The sequence below is a fragment of the Podarcis pityusensis genome (assembly GCF_964106645.2).
Source record: "Podarcis pityusensis genome assembly, chromosome: 10".
In the NCBI taxonomy this organism is placed as follows: domain Eukaryota; kingdom Metazoa; phylum Chordata; class Lepidosauria; order Squamata; family Lacertidae; genus Podarcis; species Podarcis pityusensis.
The window spans coordinates 70,545,940-70,566,883 of record NC_138035.1 but is presented as its reverse complement, the minus strand read 5'-3'; the positions used below and the strand labels follow the sequence as shown (position 1 = coordinate 70,566,883).

At 45.2% G+C, this 20,944-nt stretch overlaps 1 protein-coding gene across 18 annotated transcripts in view; it reads left to right on the top strand.

Annotated features, from left to right (window-relative positions):
• Positions 1 to 20,944, top strand: part of MAGI2 (membrane associated guanylate kinase, WW and PDZ domain containing 2) — a 601,975-nt gene that overhangs the window by 368,054 nt on the left and 212,977 nt on the right. For all 18 annotated transcript variants that reach the window (XM_081023429.1, XM_081023428.1, XM_081023436.1 and 15 more), the window contains 2 exons: positions 8,884 to 9,099; positions 14,304 to 14,514. In XM_081023429.1, the coding sequence (XP_080879555.1) occupies positions 8,884 to 9,099; positions 14,304 to 14,514 (427 nt within the window). The remainder of the gene's footprint in view (positions 1 to 8,883; positions 9,100 to 14,303; positions 14,515 to 20,944) is intronic.

Genomic DNA, 20,944 nt, shown 5'->3' with positions numbered 1-20,944 from the left:
ATAAAGGGCATTCATTTTTAAGAGCAACATTGTCTCAGCATCTCTGCTAATTCACAAATGACAAGAAGCACACCTTTAGGGAACAGGACAAAACTCTGCTTTTATGTTACACCAAGAAAGCAGAGTATTTTCAGATTCCTTGAATCACATATGCTCCAAACTAAGCAGGGCTTTGGTAATTTGGCTTGGCAGTTTCTAACTCATGATGACATTTACTTAAGGTAAAAACCACTGGGAATGATTGTCGCATTGAACCCTGTGGGACTAAATGTCTGCCAGTAAAAGCCTGATTGCCGAGAAAAATGGAAATTGTGGAATAATTATAATAATAAATTTATTATTTGTACCCCACCCACCTAGCTGGGTCTCCCCAGCCACTCTGGGCGGCTGCCAACAAAAGATTAAAAATACATTAAAACATTAGTCATCAAAAACTTCCCTAAATACACAAAAAGCATACATTTTCTACAAAAGAGACATGGAATCTTAATGGCTTGTGTCCAGAGGCTGCAGTCCTCTATGAGGTTCTGCATGCATAATCCCAAATGACTTCAGTTTGATTTAACAGAAATGCAGCTATACAGTATTTCAAGCTTAAACTGCAAAGGACTTTGAATTCTGAGCAAATCTCCTGCACTTCGAGGCAACCTTTTTTTTGGGCACAATCTGTATAACATTTGACTGAAAGCTTTACAAGAGGAAATAGTCAATATGTTGTCCACTGAGACAAGACTTTCACCAATTCTGCTTCTCCAGCTTCAGAGAAACACTCACAGAAAACTGAAATATGACTCTAGATTCTGCATGGGAAATCACTTTGAGAGGTTTGGGCTGCAATTCATGGTCCATTTGTTCTGAGGAATCAAATGAGATCATTTCAGGAAGCACTATGCACATTTTAAGATAACAAATGTTTGGAAATTGTGTACATAGCACATCCTGTAAATGGCTTCTGAGTACCTAGAACTGAGGAACAGTTTATAACCAATGATAAAATGCTAGGACTGGCTGTCCGACCCACAGAGGTTTCCAGCTCTTTAAAATCTTTCAAATCAAGATGAAATCAATCAAAATTTTGAACTAAGGGAAATGAAAAGTAAAGATGGAAGAAAGCCAGATGTAGCAAGCAACAGGAACGTGTCAGTTATTGGCTTGTTACCTATTCTGATCATTTGGTTGTGAGGAAAACATCCATTCTAATCTAGAAGATGCTTTATATTTTTGTCATGCATAAGGTAAAATCTCAGCGCCTCAATCAGAGTCCTCTTCATCTGCCAAATTGACCAAAAGGGTGCCACTAGCTGTGGCAAAGCAAAGCAATTAGCAACTTACTCCAAGGGACTACTGCATTAGTCACAATGCATGGATGAGAGAATGGTGTCGGAGGATGGATTGGGGTTTGTTTAGGAACTAGGGAACATTCTGGGACATAAGGGCTCTAGAACCAGGATGTAATGAAAATATGAAATGTTAAACCTAAAATGTTTTACTGTTGGCATTTGTAAGCCGCTCTGGGAGCCCTGTCCGGATGAAGAATGGTGCCCAAAATACACACATGCACGGTTGGATGAAAGAAGAATTCTGGCCTCTCAAATGACAAGTGGAGTGTTTTGTTTTGTTTTGTTTTGTTTTAAAGAAGTAGCAGACAAGTGAGTGGTTCTTGCTCTCTTCTGGGGGGGGTGGGGGGGGTGTCTGGGAACAGAAAGCATATCTAAAATGCACAGCCCACAAAGTTGTGTGCAGGCCAGTTGGAGAGTATAGATGCCCAAAGTTACATTAAGCTCTTGTTTATCAGGGCTCTCCAGAAATTACTGAAAGCTGCTTTCTCTGGCAGAGCTCCAGCATCACTGGAAAACCCCACTTCAGCACATCTGTCCTCACTGGCATAAGCAAATGGATCCAGCCCATTGCTGGTGGATTACGATGTCAGTTCTTCTTTCAGTTTTGAAAGGGAAAAATCCAGCTAACTGTCTTGAGGATGAAAAGTGAACTTTCAATGCCTTATTGTTATGTTGTCATACTTCCCACTTCTCATAGTAACAGCAGATTCTACTACTGTGTTCATTTCAGTGTTAACTGTTCCACTTTCTTGCTATTTCTTGCAAGCCAGACCAGGCGAATGAAGGCAACCCCTCAGGCAGCTGATAAAGGATGTCACACAAGAGCAGCAAATAGTTGTTTAATTTATTATTGTTGTGTTTCTGCTGTCAGGGGGAGATGCCCTCGTGGGATTTTTCTGCCCCATTTGCCATAGTAATTTCACTAGCCCTGGTCACTCTACAGCTGCCCCTCAGGCCACAAAATGCAGGCTCTGGTTTCAAGGAGCAGATTCCATCCCCCTCACCACCACAGGTGAAGAGTTTGTGTGGTCGATTCCAACCAAACATTCCAACAGCCTGAATAAATGAATTAATGAAGATTTATGTCAAATGCTGTAGTCACCAGATAAACTGCTATATTCTGCACTCACTCAAGCATCCAAACCGCCTTCAAGAGCAATTCTGAGTAGCGTGCATTAGAGGAGTCACATATGATTAAGTATTGCAGTGAGGAAGAAGAAATATTTGCAACCAGCTAACAATTCTGCCCAGGACACAGAAGTGTCTGAATGAAATTACAGGAAGGAAAGGATTTAAAAAAAATATGATTACATAACCTTAATAATAAACCGGTAAAAAGCCTACCAAATGTTTAGAAAGTGAATGCAAACCAGGGATAGTTATGTACATGGCTAATAAACAGTCATTTTCCAGGGGGTGGGGTCTTGTTACATGGCCCAAGCCACTGAGAATGTCACCCTGCTCTCCCCAAAATACCGGTACTACTCCTGCTATTAACAATAATGAAAATATTGGTGTTAACTTCAAATTGTCCATTTTTCAGTTGCTGTTTTATTGCAGGGGTGGCTGAACTGAGGTCCCTAGACACTGCTGGTCTATACAGCTCCCATTATTCTTGACCCTTGGCCATGCTGAGTGGGAATTCAGGTCCCACAGCATACATTTATTTATTTCCTTAAAATATGAGGTATAAATAAATAAATAAATAAATAAATGTATAAAATCTGTTTAAATCATGGCAATAAACACAGCATGACACCAGTCCTTTTATTAAAAGCAGTCAATACCTAAAAGCCTGTGGGAACATCTCTTGGGCCACTCCTGCTTCAGTGGTTCTAGAGAACTTTAACTGCCTTTCAGTACTTTGCATGTGACTTTCTCTGACACATTAATGTTTTGCTGAAATAAATGTGAAATTGTGCCTTTCTGTCTATCTGTCTTAGCAGTGGCTATTTAAAATGTATTTATTGATTTCATTTATGAAATGTCCATTGCATCTACTGTAACATCATGGAATTAGTTTGAGTTGACGTGGCCTTCAGATGTGGACCAGGTGCCTTCAGTGAAGCACCAAACATGTGTCCCACCAACCATGGTCCTTCTGGGCTTATTAAAGCATGTTGACGGGGAGGTGGCATGGGCCTAGGGAAAGGCATCCCTACAGGAATAAGTGATCCCAGACTTCTTGAAAACAGCAGTGACTCAACCACTTCTGAAAAAGCTGTAATCTGTTCACCTTCTACTAATCCAGACTGGGTTACTGCAATGTACAGTGGTACCTCAGATTAAGTACTTAATTCGTTCCGGAGGTCTGTTCTTAACCTGAAACTGTTCTTAACCTGAAGCACCACTTTAGCTAATGGGGCCTCCTGCTGCTGCCGCGCCGCCAGAGCATGATTTCTGTTCTCATCCTGAAGCAAAGTTCTTAACCTGAGGTAATATTTCTGGGTTAGCGGAGTCTGTAACCTGAAGCGTATGTAACCTGAAGCGTATGTAACCTGAAGCGTATGTAACCTGAAGCGTATGTAACCTGAGGTACCACTGTACTCTGTTTCTGGAAGCTGCAGCTGGTACAAATTGCTGCAGTCCAGCTTCTCCCTGGGGCTGATTATCGACATCCAAACAGGCAGGTCCATATGAGAGAACGTGATAAAACCATCACAGAACTGTAGAGTTGGAAGGGATCCCGAGGGTCATCTAGTCCAACCCCCGCAATGCAGGAATTTCAGCTAAAATATCCATGACAAATACCTGTGGTCCTGGTACTAAGCCATGCAGGGCTTTAAAGGTTAAATTAATAATTTTAGGTCTTGAAAAAAGATCATTACCTTGTACAGTACAATGAATAATCACGTACTCTGGCTAAACATCCTCATAGCAGTTGTGCCAGTAAAGGCAGCGTGAAGTTGTGATTAGAGTGTAAACCGGCTATGGCTGTGGGTAGACTTGAGTTCAAATCTTTGCTGAGCCGTAGAGTTCCCTTTGTAACACTGGGTCAGCCAGTATCTCTTCCCTTGCAGCAATCTGTACACCCATCAATGTCGCAGTTAACACTTTTGACGGAATAAATAAATAAAATTGGCTTTGATAGGCCTGCTTAGCTCAGAACATTTGTGCTGAGGATTGGACTGTGAATTTATTCTGCCTCAAAATCCCCAATGTTTTTGCATTTCACATGATGCTACCTGTCTGAACCATTTCAAACTGTCTCTCCAACAAAATACAATTTCAATTAAAAATAGCAAAACAGCTCCATGTTTACAAATGTGCCATCACTGGCTCTTCAGGGAGCATAGGCAAGAGGAAGGAACAGATGTGTTTCAAGAACTTAAATATGGTGCTGGTTAAAGATGAAGCAGTAATCCACCAGTTTCAATTTCTAGCACAGATACTGTCTTGCTGTTGCAGCCAGTTATCCAAAACCTTCATTTTCCCAGATTCCAACCAAATTACCCCTTGTTGTGGGTAAAGGACACTTGGCATATTAATAACTGGGCCAGAGAGACCTGTCTAGCTCCCCCTAGTTAGTTTTCCTCACCTTTTAAAGACCTTTCTGTTTAATTTGGGCCTTTTCCACATTTGACCATTATTTAGTTATTGAGCCAAGTTCCCCCTGTTTGAATTAGACCAGAGTGGTTCACAGCCACACTTACTTGAATTTGTATATGAGATGCATCTTTGATCTTTCCCATAGCACCAGCAAGCATTCCTTTTTCTGTATTTCCTCGGCTTGTAACTCATTGATTCTGTGGTGCCAATTAAATGCTGATAGGGCATGCATGCAGATATGCCTTGGTTTAAAACAACAACAACATTCCCCAGCTAGGAAGTGCACAGAAGCACACAGGCAATTGAAAATTCTCAGCTGACAATATTTGATACGGTTTGTTGTGCAGTTCTCTGTGCAGTTTTGTGCAAATATAAAGGAAATATATGCTATAGTCCTCTGTTCAGGAGGAGCACTGAAATGAGGAGCACAGCTAGAAAAGAAATGAAACCAACTTTAAATTATCAGTGCACACTTCCAAATCAACACTGTTATGTAGTGCCTGATGTAAAAATAAATAAATAGAAGTGATTTGCTTGTGCATTTTTCAGATTTTGAGAAAATATGAGAGATGAAAAACAAATATATAAGGCTATATTCCATTCAGTAAAAGTAAAGGTAAAGGACCCCTGACAGTTAAGTCCAGTTGCGAACGACTGTGGGGTTGCGGTGCTCATCTTGCTTTACTGACCGAGGGAGTCGTTTGTCCGCAGACAGTTTTTCCGGGTCATGTGGCTAGCAGACTAAGCTGCTTCTGGCGAACCAGAGCAGTGCATGGAAACGCCATTTACCTTCCCACCAGAGCGGTACCTACCGTATTTTTCGCTCCATAGGACGCACTTTTTCCCCTCCAAAAATGAAGGGGAAATGTGTGTGCGTCCTATGGAGCGAATGCAGGCTTTCGCTGAAGCCTGGAGAGCGAGAGGCATCGGTGCGCACCGACCCCTCTCGCTCTCCAGGCTTCAGGAAGCTATCCGCAAGCCTTGCAAGCCCGGTGGGAGTTCCCGCGGGCTCACAAGGCTTGCAGGCAGCAGCCTGCAGCCCCGGCGAGTGTCCGCAAGCCTTGCGCGCCCGGCAGGAGGTCCCGCCGAGCGCGCGAGGCTTGGGGCAGCAGCCTGTCGCCCGAAGCACGGGGAGCCCTCCGGAGGGCTCCCCATGCTTCGGGCGAGTGTCTGCAAGCCTTGCGCGCCCGGCAGGAGGTCCCGCCGAGCGCGCGAGGCTTCGGGCGGCAGATTGTCGCCCGAAGCACGGGGAGCCCTCCGGAGGGCTCCCCGTGCTTCAGGCGAGTGTCTGCAAGCCTTGCGCGCCCGGCAGAAGGTCCCGCCCAGCGCGCGAGGCTTGGGGCTGCAGCTTGTCGCCCGAAGCACGGGGAGCCCTCCGGAGGGCTCCCCGTGCTTCGGGCGAGTGTCTGCAAGCCTTGCGCGCCCGGCAGGAGGTCCCGCCGAGCGCGCAAGGCTTGGGGCTGCAGCTTGTCGCCCGAAGCACGGGGAGCCCTCCGGAGGGCTCCCCGTGCTTCGGACGAGTGTCTGCAAGCCTTGCGCGCCCGGCAGGAGGTCCCGCCCAGCGCGCAAGGCTTGGGGCTGCAGCTTGTCGCCCGAAGCACGGGGAGCCCTCCGGAGGGCTCCCCTGCTTCGGGCGAGTGTCTGCAAGCCTTGCACGCCCGGCAGGAGGTCCCGCCGAGCGCGCAAGGCTTGGGGCTGCAGCTTGTCGCCCGAAGCACGGGGAGCCCTCCGGAGGGCTCCCCGTGCTTCGGACGAGTGTCTGCAAGCCTTGCGCGCCCGGCAGGAGGTCCCGCCCAGCGCGCAAGGCTTGGGGCTGCAGCTTGTCGCCCGAAGCACGGGGAGCCCTCCGGAGGGCTCCCCTTGCTTCGGGCGAGTGTCTGCAAGCCTTGCGCGCCCGGCAGGAGGTCCCGCCGAGCGCGCAAGGCTTGGGGCGGCAGCTTGTCGCCCGAAGCACGGGGAGCCCTCCGGAGGGCTCCCCGTGCTTCGGGCGAGTGTCTGCAAGCCTTGCGCGCCCGGCAGGAGGTCCCGCCGAGCGCGCAAGGCTTGGGGCGGCAGTCTGTCGCCCGAAGCACGGGGAGCCCTCCGGAGGGCTCCCCGTGCTTCGGGCGAGTGTCTGCAAGCCTCGCGCGCCCGGTGGGAGGTCCCGCCCAGCGCGCGAGGCTTGGGGCGGTAGCCTGCAGCCCGAAGCACGCGAGGCTTGGGGCGGCAGCCGCGGGGGGGATAATTTTTTTTATTCATTTCCCCCCCAAAAAAACGAGGTGCGTCCTATGGACCGGTGCGTTCTATAGAACGAAAAATACGGTATTTATCTATTTGCACTTTGGCGTGCTTTCAAACTGCTAGGTGGGCAGGAGTTGGGACTGAACAACGGGAGCTCACGAACCGCCAGCCTTCCGATCAGCAAGCCCTAGGCTCAGTGGTTTAGACCACAGCGCCACCTGCGTCCCTGCTCCATTCAGTAACATGCTGCAAATAGTTGCAAGCACAGCTAGAAATGAAAATAAAGCACTGAGTGTGGAGTGGGCATGGAAAGGGTTGTCACAGAAAGTGGCAATGGATCCACCTACCCTAAAATACTAAACTCAGTTGAGTGGTTTGGAGCCCAATTTTTCCCAGTTTATCAGATTATACCCAAATTTACAGGGAGGGAGTCTCAAGATTTGTGTTGTTTGAGGATTCAGCTAGATTGGTAAAGAAAAGGCCTTTTATATGCATTGTATATGTGATATAACACTGTGACACCAGATGGCGCTGTGGAGTCCTATCTTTCCCTACCAGATTTCCCTGTATGAGTTTACAATGCGTTTCACTGAATTGCTTCTCAGATGTGTCTAGATCCAGCCTGGGAGTAACAAAACGTGGACTAGTCAAATAAAATAGGAATGCAAACAGCTACAAACACACAGTAAACTCTGGTGTGGACAAGCTGATTATTTTACTGGTTATTGATTATTTTGTTGGTTGTGGTTCATTTCACCTCTGTTTTATTTCTAAGTGTGTGATGGAGTTCTTTTTAAAAGTTATTTCATTGGTTTTTATTTCTTCACCTATTGTTAGCTGTCTTGTGCACTTTTACTGTATAAGACGAAAGCCAGGACTGCATCAGTCTCAGTGGAATGTACATTTTGATACACATTTGAATACAGTGGTACCTCGGGTTACATGTGATTCAGGTTACATACGCTTCAGGTTACAGACTCCACTAACCCAGAAACAGTACCTCGGGTTAAGAACTTTGCTTCAGGATGAGAACAGAAATCGTGCTCTGGCAGCGCGGCAGCAGCAGGAGGCCCCATTAGCTAAAGTTGTGCTTCATGTTAAGTACAGTTTCAGGTTAAGAATGGACCTCAGAACGAATTAAGTACTTAACCTGAGGTAAAAGGTAAAGGGACCCCTGACCATTAGGTCCAGTCATGACCGACTCTGGGGTTGCGGCGCTCATCTCACTTTATTGGCCGAGGGAGCCGGCATACAGCCTCTGGGTCATGTGGCCAGCATGACTACGCCGCTTCTAGCAAACCAGAGCAGTGCACGGAAACTCCGCTTACCTTCCCGACGGAGCGGTACCTATTTATCTACTTGCACTTTGACGTGCTTTCGAACTGCTAGGTTGGCAGGAGCAGGGACCGAGCAACGGGAGCTCACCCCGTTGCGGGGATTCAAACCACCGACCTTCTGATCAGCAAGTCCTAGGCTCTGTGGTTTAACCCACAGTGCCACCTGCGTCCCTTTAACCTGAGGTACCACTGTACTTATTCCTCTTTATAACTAGAGGATAGGAACTAGTTGATATGCATGCGCCAGACCTCGGTTATCACGCACGACAGCTTGTGCAGCTGCTTTTTCGGTTCAGATATCCAAAACACTCTACAGATGTTTCATGGAAACCTAAGTCTGAGAGGAGACAAAGCTGAAAACTATGCTGAAATAAATGGGTAGTTTTCACACAGCTCCATTTGTGGCCTCTTTCTTTTCTTTTCTTTTTTTGTCCTAGACAACTACTACGGTACTCCAAAGCCTCCAGCAGAGCCAACCCCATTATTGTTAAATGTAACAGACCAGTTACTCCCCGGTGCAACACCCAGTGCTGAAGGCAAACGCAAAAGAAACAAGTCGGTGAGCAATATGGAGAAGACTGGAATAGAGCCCCCGGAGGAAGAGGAGGAAGAAAGAGCTGTCGTCAATGGAAACGACATGGTAATAACACCAGGTCAGTGCTTTTCCTCTTACTACGTCCCACGTGGATTTCAGCTCCTTGCCATTGTAGCTAAAGGCAAAAGAGCAGTGACGTTACAGCAAGCAGCATGGCGTGAAATTTATGATAGCTAAACTGAGCCACCCAGTGCTGCTCAGAGGACCAGGCCAGGCATTTTTTTAAAATGGGAGATTTAGAACAGGCAACAACAGTGGGGCCCACTGGCAATGCTGGATTTAGGGTGCTTTGGGTGGTTCCCCACCCCACAGGGCACCGAGTTGAGGGGACACATGATGATGATGATACAACCTAAATTTATACAAGAACCTACCTACTCAAAGTTAGGGGGCGCCAAATTTTGTCCTCGCTTAAGGTGCCATATTATCAAAGTCTGCCCTTGGTGGATGCCAGGTGCTGAAACTTGGATATGACCCCAGAATCCATTATTTCATTGACTCAAAGTCAGGGCTTGCAATTACAGACACTGCTGCTTTGCCCTGCTTCTGTCTTGAACTGTGTCTGGAGATCATGTTGTTTAAAGTGCAGGTGTGGTCTATCCCAGCTGCTTACTTCTCTGATAGTTTCTAGCCATCAAGAATCTTTTCTGGCCCATACTTGCATTGCGCTCGGAAGAATTCAAGTCATTTCTGTATTGGTTTACCTCATACTTGAGGGAGGTCAAGAAGGTTATCAAATTGGGTCTCTCAATCTGCCTTTTAATCACAAAATTGTTTTTAATGTAAGAAATTAATTGAACAGTTCAAAAGTGTGCATCACATAAAAGATTCTGAAAACTCTTAAGTTTTCATGTGTAGGAAATAGGTGTTTCATTTGTCTTACGTAGAAACAGAATATATGTGATTTAGAACCTAATAATCCTATTGAAAAAAGAAGCTTCAATAAAAAGAGTGAAATATTATTTCCCGAAGCATAGATTGAAGGATAAATCATTGCATTAAAAGCTTCTGAATATACAGCACATAAAAAAACAATAAATCCAGCACCTAATCTTTAAGAACTGTAAAAATTATATACACATGGCTTTTAATACAGGACTTCCTTTTTTCCATTTGAGGAAAATAGCACATTCAATTTGAATGATTCCCCCCACCTCCATAAAGTATCATTTGTTTATTTATTTCCATCTATAAATGGCTTGCTGTAAAATATCATGAAGTGATTTAACAATAAAGACATCAACAATAAAACAAATTCATATATTAAAACAACTTGATATATAAAAATGATTTCCAATCTCATACAGAGATGCATACAAAACGTGACCGATACAAGTATACAGTGGTGTATATACATTGCCATGCATAAGGGGGAAGCCACGAGACACACTGTTCCTTTCTTGGCCACCAAATTTCCACTAAAGAAGGCAAAAGTGAAGAATTCTGCAGGAAGCACAAAAAGATAAGGGTAACAGAACTGAAATTCATTTAAGGTGTTTTTTTGTGTACACCTCCTACCAGGAATCAATAGAAAACATTAATTCAGTTTGTTAGTTGAGCTGTGCTGCTCTTTATTATGCAGTGGATAAAGCTGACTAAAACCAAGGTATAAAGTTGCTACTGGATTTCACCTGAAACAAGTTTTCTTTTTTTAAGCACATGCTGGAGGTTTCTGCTTAGATGTTCCCAAGCAGTTTTGTGGGAAAGGAAAGGAATTCTGATAAGGCCATAGAGATTTGGGGAGGAGGAATCGCAAATCACGAAGGCGCCATGCACTTGCATGGGGCTATGCCTTGTTGGATAGTGTGGGGACTGTTTCTCAGTGAGCCTCCTTAGGTTTGTGGCGCACGGCAATTTGTCAGCCAGGGGACTGCCTTCATTTACGTTGTGTGCTTTGACTCGCTTGTTGAGTCATTGGAAGCCATTACGGTGGTATCTCGGTTTAAGAACAGCCCGGTTTACAAACTATTTGGTTTACGAACTCCGCAAAACCGGAAGTAGTGTCCCGGTTTGCGAACTTTACCTCAGTCTAAGGACAGAATCCGAACGGTGGAAGGGCACCGGCGGTGGGAGGCCTCATTAGGGAAAGCGTGCCTCAGTTTAAGAACAGTTTCAGTTTAAGAACGGACTTCCAGAACGGATTAAGTTCGTAAACCAAGGTACCACTGTATTTGCTTTATTCTTAACTATGGTGTTTTTCACATCCAACCATATATATTTTTTTGCTTTTAATTTTATATTGTTATGCAATAACTATTACATTGCTTACCCTAAGTTATGACACTTACTTTGATGGCACTCACTCTTTGATAGTGTGTGTTGTTCTCTCAGGTGGTCGTCCCTTAAGGGAGACAAGAGAGGCCAGATGGTTCATTTCCAAGGTTGTAATTCCAATGCCATGCCATTGTTTAAAATGCTTTAAATGCTCAAATGGATCTTCAAGAGGAATGCAAAGTGGGAGCAGAGAGACAATTTTCATACCTCTTTTTTACACAACTAGAAAGATCTCTCTCCTAATTGCAAGGCCTATTTCCAAGGAATTCAACTTGCTTTCTTTTGCCCTTCTGTGCAATATTTTGCCTGCCAGCTGAGCCTCCTCTGTTCCCTGCAGTTCTTAGCTGCAGTCATGCTTTCTGTTGCCTACTGTGGGGAAAATGTCAGGTTCGTGGGGTTGCTGTCAGCTTTTAGCTAGCAATTTGACTGATGAGATGAGAAACAAAATGGAAGTCACTTCCCCATCTCCCAACTCAAAAGTATGCATGGAGGAGAAAGCAGCAAGTATGTTACTCACTGTAGGGAAACAGAGGATTTTCTGGAAGACTTGCAAAAGCACATTTATGTAATTTTATCTACACATACAACCCTTATTTCTGTGGCAATGAAGAGGAAGATGGTTTTCCTAAACAGCTAATATTTGCATTAAGATATACAGAGCAATTCTGATGCATTTCCTCCTCCTTTTAAGCTTGTGCCTCCGTCCCCTGCGATATCCAAGTGACTAAGCCTGCAGTGATTAGGCACACTTATATGGAAGCCAGAGCAAAACTCAAACATTACAAATAAAAGGAGGCTGCTTCAGAAAATGGTATCTCTCTACCAAGTCTCCTCCCACTACTCTGTAACATGTATAGGCACACTTCGTTTTATTCCGCTTTGCTCCATTGCGCTTCACAGATATTGCCCCTTTGGAGGTTGTGGGTGCTGCAGAGGAGTTTGGATTTGATACCCCGCTTTATCACTACCCGAAGGAGTCTCAAAGCGGCTAACATTCTCCTTTCCCTTCCTCCCCCACAACAAACACTCTGTGAGGTGAGTGGGGCTGAGGGACTTCAGAGAAGTGTGACTGGCCCAAGGTCACCCAGCAGCTGCATGAGGAGGAGCGGGGAAGCGAACCCGGTTCACCAGATTACGAGACTACTGCTCTTAACCACTACACCACATTGGCTCTCAGCAGCAGGCAGCCTGGCTGCGTCCACGGAAAAGAAGCCCCTGTTGCCACCACCCCTCTTCTGGCCACCACAGTGGAGTTGGCTAAGGCTGGAGTCGGGTTTTCCCCCTCCCGTTCCTGCAGCCAGGATGTATAAGAAGTGCTTTGATAATTTATATGAAGCGCTATATTAATGCATAGGTGTTGTTCTTGTTCTTGTTATTATAGATGATAGACAATTCAAAGGATGGATAATTTTATAAAACATTGGACAACTAAATTGTGAACCAGCAGTGTGAAAAGCGTGAGGACTAGCATCTTGTTGGGGTGTTGTTATATCTTGTTGGGGTGGATGTTAGTCTAGGAAGTCATCAGCTACTGACTTTCTCTCATGGGAAAAAAAAACTATCATGGGAAGACCAGATTTGCACTATTTTTATACTCCAGGCTTGAAGTATTTTAATTTTTGAAAGTAGGTCACCTAAAGATGTAAGAACGTTGCCTCTGGTTACAGGAAGGAAGCTGGATTAATTTAGAATCTCATTTTATATCATGGGAAACTTGACCTATGTTTAATATATTGACTTAAGTTATCCAGTTGTTGGATTTTAGATAGATAGATGGATAGATAGATAGATATAGATTAAAGATATAGATTATAGATCTAGGTCTAGATATATATGTGTATACTTAAAAGGTTTGATTAAATGAACCCAGGCAATAGAATGAAGTTTTTGTGAAACCAAAAAATATCAACTCCTCCCCTGTTTCCGTTAGTTAAACTATGGATTGTCTCCATCAGATCACATAGCTTTAGGGAGGTAGGGAGTTGGAGGAAAAGCTACCTTCACTTCATAATTGCTGCTGACCAGGCAAATATCCAAAGGAAATCCCTCAGGACTTCAGGAGAATTATCATGTGTAGCAGTAAACATTTAGCACCACCCCAAAGTGGATTTTAATCAGATAAAAAAGCTTGTGAACTCATATTCCTCTCCTGGGGATTCTCTTCCTTTGGAACCAGAAGAAAATGGAGGAGTACCATCTTTTTCTAAATCCTGTGCAATTTAATTAGTCATTGGAAATGACTTGTCCTTCCTAAAATATGCAGCAATGGATCTGATTGCTGCATGAGAATTTGATGTTGGTGTTTAATTCTAGTGACTGTTTCGTAATTGTTTTGTAATCGTTACTGTGATCCTGGTTTTTATACTGTTGTTTTGATTTATGAATTGGTTGAACTGTAGATTCAGTTGTGGATCTTTGAGTGTTTGCCACCTTGAATTTCATTGGGAAAATCTGTGGAATATCAGTTTTTGAAATAAAATAAATATGCACCTAGGCATTTTTTGTCTTTAGACTTTAAGTTCCATATTCCATATGTGAATTCTACCCTTACCATGGATAGCTGACAGGATCCTTCCCACAATGAAGTGGCTCAGCAGAATCAGAACTTCCAATTCACTGTGTTCTTAATCCTCATGCACCAAAATTTGGTGGGACTTAACTAGGGTTGGTCCACAGTCTATGAGGCAGCTGTCTAATCGTATCTCACACATGTTCCATTGCACAGACCCAGGCCATGGTTATTTTCTTGAGGTTTGGACAAGTGATACTCCAAACTAGTGGGACCGTGGCCCACAGAGAGCGCACATGAAATTAAAATGTACAGCCCACTGCCCCTGTTTTATATTTCTTCCTGCTTCAGCCTAGTTTTAATATTTTCACAGGGAAAACTTCAGGTGGTTTTTTTGTTGTTGTTTTTTATTGTATTACTACAATTGATACTTCAATAGCACAGGAATCTTGATACGCATGTCTTCTTCTCTTGTGCAGAATCAAGTGAGCATGAAGAGAAGAGTACAGGTGCCTCAGGTGAAACTTCCTCACAGCCTTATCCTGCACCAGTATATAGCCAACCTGAAGAGGTAAAAGAGGATATGGATGTAACAAAGCAACCCAAACCAGAAGAAAATGATGAATTGGGCCCATTGCCTGACAATTGGGAGATGGCTTACACAGAGAAGGGAGAAGTCTACTTCATTGAGTAAGTACTTCACATTTGAAAAAAGACATGTGCCATACTTAATGCAAGCTACAGAGTTAGTAGCAAGGTTCTATAGATGGCAACTTGGATGTAAGGTCCATTGAATTCAGCGGGTCTTACTCCTAGGTAAGATTGCAGCCAACAGATTCTGAACCAATATGATAGGGACATATATGAAATTAAAATATTTCCTGTGACCACACAGCTAATATATTGCTAGTTCTTGGAACAAAACCATATTGAGATGAAATGTGTGGCTTATAGATTTCAATGTTTACAATATCTCATATTTATTGGTGTAGGGTTGCCATATGTCTGGAATTTCCTGGACACAGCAGGTATTCGTCCCTCTTAAACAGCGTCTGGGTGAAAATTGCTGCCATGTCCGGGAAAATCCAAACATATGGCAGCCCATGTCGGAAGTGCAGATTTTGGTGAATTTCATTAACAATAGCCCAAAACCTCATTTTTTTATTTTTTATTTTAGCTTTTGCAAACAACTTTGGCCAAAAAAAGTACTTCTTTTGTGTCCAGATTTTTACTCTTTGAAATATAACAACCCTATATTGGTGTAAGTACCAATTGTAAAGTAAGGATGCCCAGTCACTCCCAATATATATCTATTTTAAATATATGGTATATTTTTGATTGCCATGAAGTTATGGAATGTGGACCCAGCAGCGGAGCAAGCCAATCAGGCGCCTGGGGTGCCCTGCGCCCGGGGGTGGGGCCAGCTGCGCACAGGGGCACCACGGTGTCTCTGAGGAGTCTGCCTGCCTCCTCCCACTCAGCTGCCCTACAGCTGAGGGGGAGGCAATGGGAGGAAAGTTTGGGCAGTGCGGAGCCTGCGGGCGCCCAAGCCACCACATCACTCCCAGGAGAGATGCGTGGCTCGGGCGCGCTGCAGGCCCCGCAGTGAGTGCTGCCCACCATTTTGTCACCCCCCCTCAGTGGAGACACCCGGGGCAGAACGCACCTCCTGCACCCCCTTGCTACGCCCCTGTGTGGACCTATACAATATTTGCTGCTTTCTTAATAGTTAGGAATTGTCCAGAGTTCACAGGGTTAAGAAGGATCTCATGCTGTTCAGGTCCTATTAGCTAGCCTCTTAGTTTATAAGTTAAGAAAAAGACTTACCGTATTTTTCGCTCTATAGGACACACTTTTTCCCCTCCAAAAATGAAGGGGAAATGTGCGTCCTATGGGGCGAATGCAGGCTTTCGCTGAAGCCTGGAAAGCGAGAGGGGTCGTGCGCACCGACCCCTCTCGCTCTCCAGGCTTCAGGAAGCTCTCTGCAAGCCTTGGGAGCCCGCGGGAGTTCCCGTCGGGCTCCCTAGGTTTGCGGATAGCAGCCTGCATCTTGAAGCCTGGGGTGCACTGCACAGCGTGCCCCGGGCTTTGGTTCCCCAACCTGGTTTGGAGGCTGGCGGCGGGGACAAGCTTGCTTCTCTCTGCCGCCAGCCCCACAAGCTTGGGGGACAGCAGGGAGGCGGAACGCCGCCATCCCACTGTCCCCCAACCTGGTTTGGAGGCTGGCGGCGGGGAGAAGCGCGCTTCTCCCTGCCGCCAGCCCCACAAGCTCGGGGGACAGCAGGGAGGCGGAACGCCGCCATCCCACTGTCCCCCAACCTGGTTTGGAGGCTGGCGGCGGGGAGAAGCGCGCTTCTCCCTGCCGCCAGCCCCACAAGCTCGGGGGACAGCGTGGAGGCGGAGCGCCACCATCCCGCTGTTCCCCGACCTGGTTTGGGCTTCAGGCAGATATCCGCAAGCACGCTTCTCCCCGCCGCCAGCCTCCAAAGCAGGTCAGGCGCCAGCGGGATGGCGGCGTTCCACCTCCCTGCTTCTCCCCACCGCCAGCCCCACAAGCTCGGGGGACAGCTGGGAGGCGGAACGCCGCCATCCCGCTGTCCCCTGACCTGCTTTGGAGGCTGGCGGCGGGGAGAAGCGCGCCCCACAAGCTCGGGGGACAGCGGGGAGGTGGAGTGCGCCTTCCCGCTGTCCCCCGACCTGGTTTGGGCTTCAGGCAGATATCCGCAAGGCGTGGGAGCCAGGAGGGAAGTCGCGCCAGTCTCCCAAGGCTTGCGGAGAGCTGCCTGTTCTGGGGGCTGGGGTCGGGGTAATCTCGGGCTTCACCCGCCCCAGCCGCGCGCCTGGGGGGGGAAATAATTCCCCCCCCAAAAAAACTAGGTGCGTCCTATGGGCTGGTGCACCCTATGGGGCGAAAAATACGGTAATCATAATAAGCCCATCAGACTGTTAAGTAACAAATATGATATCAGATATTATATCATAAATAAATAATATTTATTTATGTAAATAATAGTAGGTTGAAATGCCATGTTTGTGCTGCCACCAATACCAGCCTGTTTTAATGTTTACCTTTTTGAGTCAATTTGCTGCTACTCTCCCACCCACCGTCACAGTCTTTCCCCACCTGCTGTTCTCCCCATTGTCCCCTGCTGCACTTTGGCCCTAGCAGCTGGGCAGGGGCAAAGGGTGCTTGCCAGTACACAGCACCAGCAACTGAAGTTGCAGATCTGCTGCTACTTTAATTTGTCTGGCATTCCCAAAATGACAAAAGAGTAGCTGCAAAATGAGCCTGATATTTCCCCTCTTTACAAAACACCTTCAGCAGTTCCATGTTGTTATCGGCCTTCTTGCCATTCATGTTGGGATGGAGCTTCTATTTATACACCTGGCCACAATCCAGTGCTCATCTGTGTGCATACTAGTCTCATTGAAATAAATGCATTATAGCTTCAATAATCCTCATGTGGTTGTCCCAAGAACACACAGGAAGTCTCTGTTTGAAAATGGGATTTGATCTCTTTAATACCAACCTACCAAACTAAATTATGGTTTCCTGAAACATGAACAAGCCTACAGTAGTGTGCATTCCCTTTCCCACTCTCCTCCTCTTTATGCACCAGAGGAAGAGATCACAATATTACCTTTATATCAACTACAGCTCCCTCAGCCTGTAATGTCTAAACTTGAAGAACTATGGTTAATGTAACATGTGGTTTGGCCCTAAATCACAAGGGGAACTGTAGGGAATAAATGATGAGTTTGTGAATAAATGATTGCTCAACATCTGAATTTTATCCAGTATCAATATTGGGTGAATAACAGAAACCTATGGCAGCCACTGTCTCTTCTAGGTGTTCTATAGCCATACTGTCCACATAAAAAGCCTTAAAACATGCCCACAGTGGACACTAACTAAAGCTTGGATTCTTATGAGGTAGAGATTTTCTGTCATTCAGAAGAGTGATTTTTTTTATCCCCTTTTTCCTAGAGTTCCAATCTCCTTTTTTTCTTTTATTCTCTCAACTCTGTTCTGTTTTTGCTATTGCTTGAAGTATCCATCACTTCTAAGTGATTTCTTCTCTAATGCATATTGAGTGTTTGTAATTGTTTACATTTGCAGACCCACTCATTAGCCATCTAAGCAAGCATTTGTTTTGAATTGGTTTTAGTAATTGTAATAGTCTAATCTCGTGGTGCATTGTAAATTACGTATGTAATAAAGCTTTTGCTTCCCTTTCCACCAAACTGAAGTCATTATTTGAACATAACATTTGGAAGGAATGTTTGTCATGATTAGCAGCTCGCAATTTTCAACCCTCACTGGTAGTGAAGGCTGTACAGTAGAGGTCTTGAATGCTACCCATATTTCATAAGCAAAGTGAATTGCCCAGGGCTTTTCAGCCAGTTCATTACCATTAGATTAGTGGGTTCATAATTAACTGGTCATTACCCTATTATAGCTGTATCACAGTGACAACTCACCCTGTTGGTCAAGAATCACTGTCCCTCAGGACTTCAGACGATTTCTTGTTGTGACACTTGGCAGCATCTTATCAGCCTCAGTGGCTCCCTATGTGTTCAAAAAGCTATGGCTAGAAGGTATTTATTTCTGACTAGAAGACGGTTCGGTAGTATCATGGTGAGCAGGCAAGGAAGGCTCTGAGCTGAGGTATATCAGGCAGATTGTGTTAAGAAACTCCCTGACTTCCTGGTTGTAAGCGTCCTACAGAATATTGAGAACCTAACATGAGATGGTTGGTTTCATATGTAGTCTCCTCACAATTAGGAAGCTGGATTGGGGTTTGTATTCAGCAGGAAAATTCTAACACTTCAAACAAGGGATGATGAGCCTGTCCTGTCCTGTCCCCCCGTGCCAGATGTTGTTCAACTCCCACCATCCCTGAGCACTGGTCATGTTTGCTGGCATCTCTGCTTTAGACCTTCTAGCATGTCTGAGGCTTGGTTTTCTGTATCTTGAAAGCACTTGTTCCTGCTCCACCTGGTCAGGCACCTACTATCATTATTTTTAAAAGTTGTGAGTATCAAAGCTGGGTCATCTAACCAGTCCAAAACATACATCAAGTCCCTGCCATAAACTTGTTTTATTAATTCAGTCCCTCCAACCCAAACAATGGGGCTGGGAAATGCTGCTTTATTAAAGTGTATCTATTTACAGCCCAAGCAGGGACTTCAGAGATAATACTTTCCATTACTAGTGGGGTGCAAACTCCTCTGTGGCCCCTCCTACTCTTTTTTGTACTCTCCTTATTTGACCAGGAGGCAGATTGCTCACCCAACTAACCTTTGGCATGGCATAATTCTCTGTGAAGCTTCTGTTCTTCCTTCCAGGCCTTGCACCCCTTTTCTTTTCATGGGGTAGTCCTCTACTTGCAATGGTTTGGTCTGTGAGCCTCTCTGCAAACAGACTCTGGCACATTTATACCTTCCTGGTTCTGTCATCAGCCTTTCCACATATACAGCAATAATTAGTTGGAAAGCAAATTATGCCATCTTGCTACTAAGCAGCTGCTCTGGGAGAGTGAGTTTTCATTGCTTTTTGGAAAATCTGTCTAGCAAGGTTTGCAGATGCACGTTGTATATTAAAGAAAGGACGTAAGGAAGGAACTGCATTCTATAAAGGGTTGCATGTTGAGGTCCCCAAGCCACCCCCCAAATAACTCACATCTCACACATAATTTTTGTTTAAGGTTTTTGGCATAATTTTGGCCACAACTTTATTCAAATACATAAATGTGAGTGGTTGCTTAGGCATTAGTTAAGACTATCTGTCCCCAACCCTTACCCCTCCACCAACCAATTTGATAACCAATGCCTAACCGCAAACCTTACAAGTTGTGATGATTTGCTATGCAGTAGGCAAAAACCAAATAGCCCAGCCATTCAGCCAGATGGGCAAAATTCCTTCCAGGCCCCTGCCCCAACGGCAGATGACCCCATGACAGGCATAGCAAGGTCAACACAAAAAAAAGTGAAGTTAGGGCGGGTGATCCGGTGCACGCAGCAAAAGAGAAAGCTCCAAGCTGCGTGCACAGAATATAAAACGTTTGATCCCTCCCACCAAATTGGCAACATAAAAATTACCCCAGCAACCCAAGCATCCAATCGTTGCCACAGGCCATCTTTCTAACCCTGCCTGGCAACGGGGGTGGCCGGGCAGACCCCACCGCAACACGTGCTCTCTATGAGGGAGAACAACCTTTGTTGACCCACAGTCCTTTAGAGCCAATAATAGGTGAACCAGTGCTGACTGCTGGCTTTTCTCTCTTCCTGCCACACCATGTCTCTCACTCTTCCCTCCATCCTTCTGCCATCCCCTCTTAAAAAAAAAAAAAAAAAAAGAACCACACTTTCATTGTATGTGGTGGCAGATCCATGTGGCCCTTTCAGCTTTCTCTCCCTCTGATCTGGGCAAACCACCTCTACCCTAAAGCAGCTGAGGCATGGCTCACAATTGGCTGGGAAGCCACAGTCAGAAATCCTTGCATTGTGGCCGTGCAAATGTGCTGGTGTATGGCCATAGAGGTTCGCAGGGTGTGCAGTTTTTGAGTCCCCATGGATTCAAAATATTAAATTATATGCAATCGTTTTGTTAAATGCATCATTTATGATAGTTTTTAGTTTAAGATGTGAATTTTCTTTGAAAAAGGTGTTAATTTATTAATTTATGCGTTCTGAATTCATATACTTCAAATGTAATTCAGTTTCCTCCTATCATAATAATGTTTCATCTCTGATCAGAAAGTATGTTATTGGATGCTGGTATATAATCAATCTGAATTGGAAGGGTCCCCTCATAAGAGGGGCCCCACATGAATCATGCTGGATGAGCTTTGGCTGTGGCCCATAGGTTCCCTATTCCAGCTGTAGAGAGATTCCTTCCAAACTAATTAGTGAATTTAGTACACAAGCTATAGGAGATTATAAAGAGTTGGGTTTCACTGGATGCTTCCCCCCCCCCCCCCCAGTGATGAGGTCAGCTGGATTCTTGGCTGACCGAACAGTAGCCAGCTAGGAAATAAAAAGTTAATGGCACTGAAATAATCATCTCTTTCTGGGTACTCTTCTTGTATCCTTCCACTCCATCCTCTCTGCCAGTGAT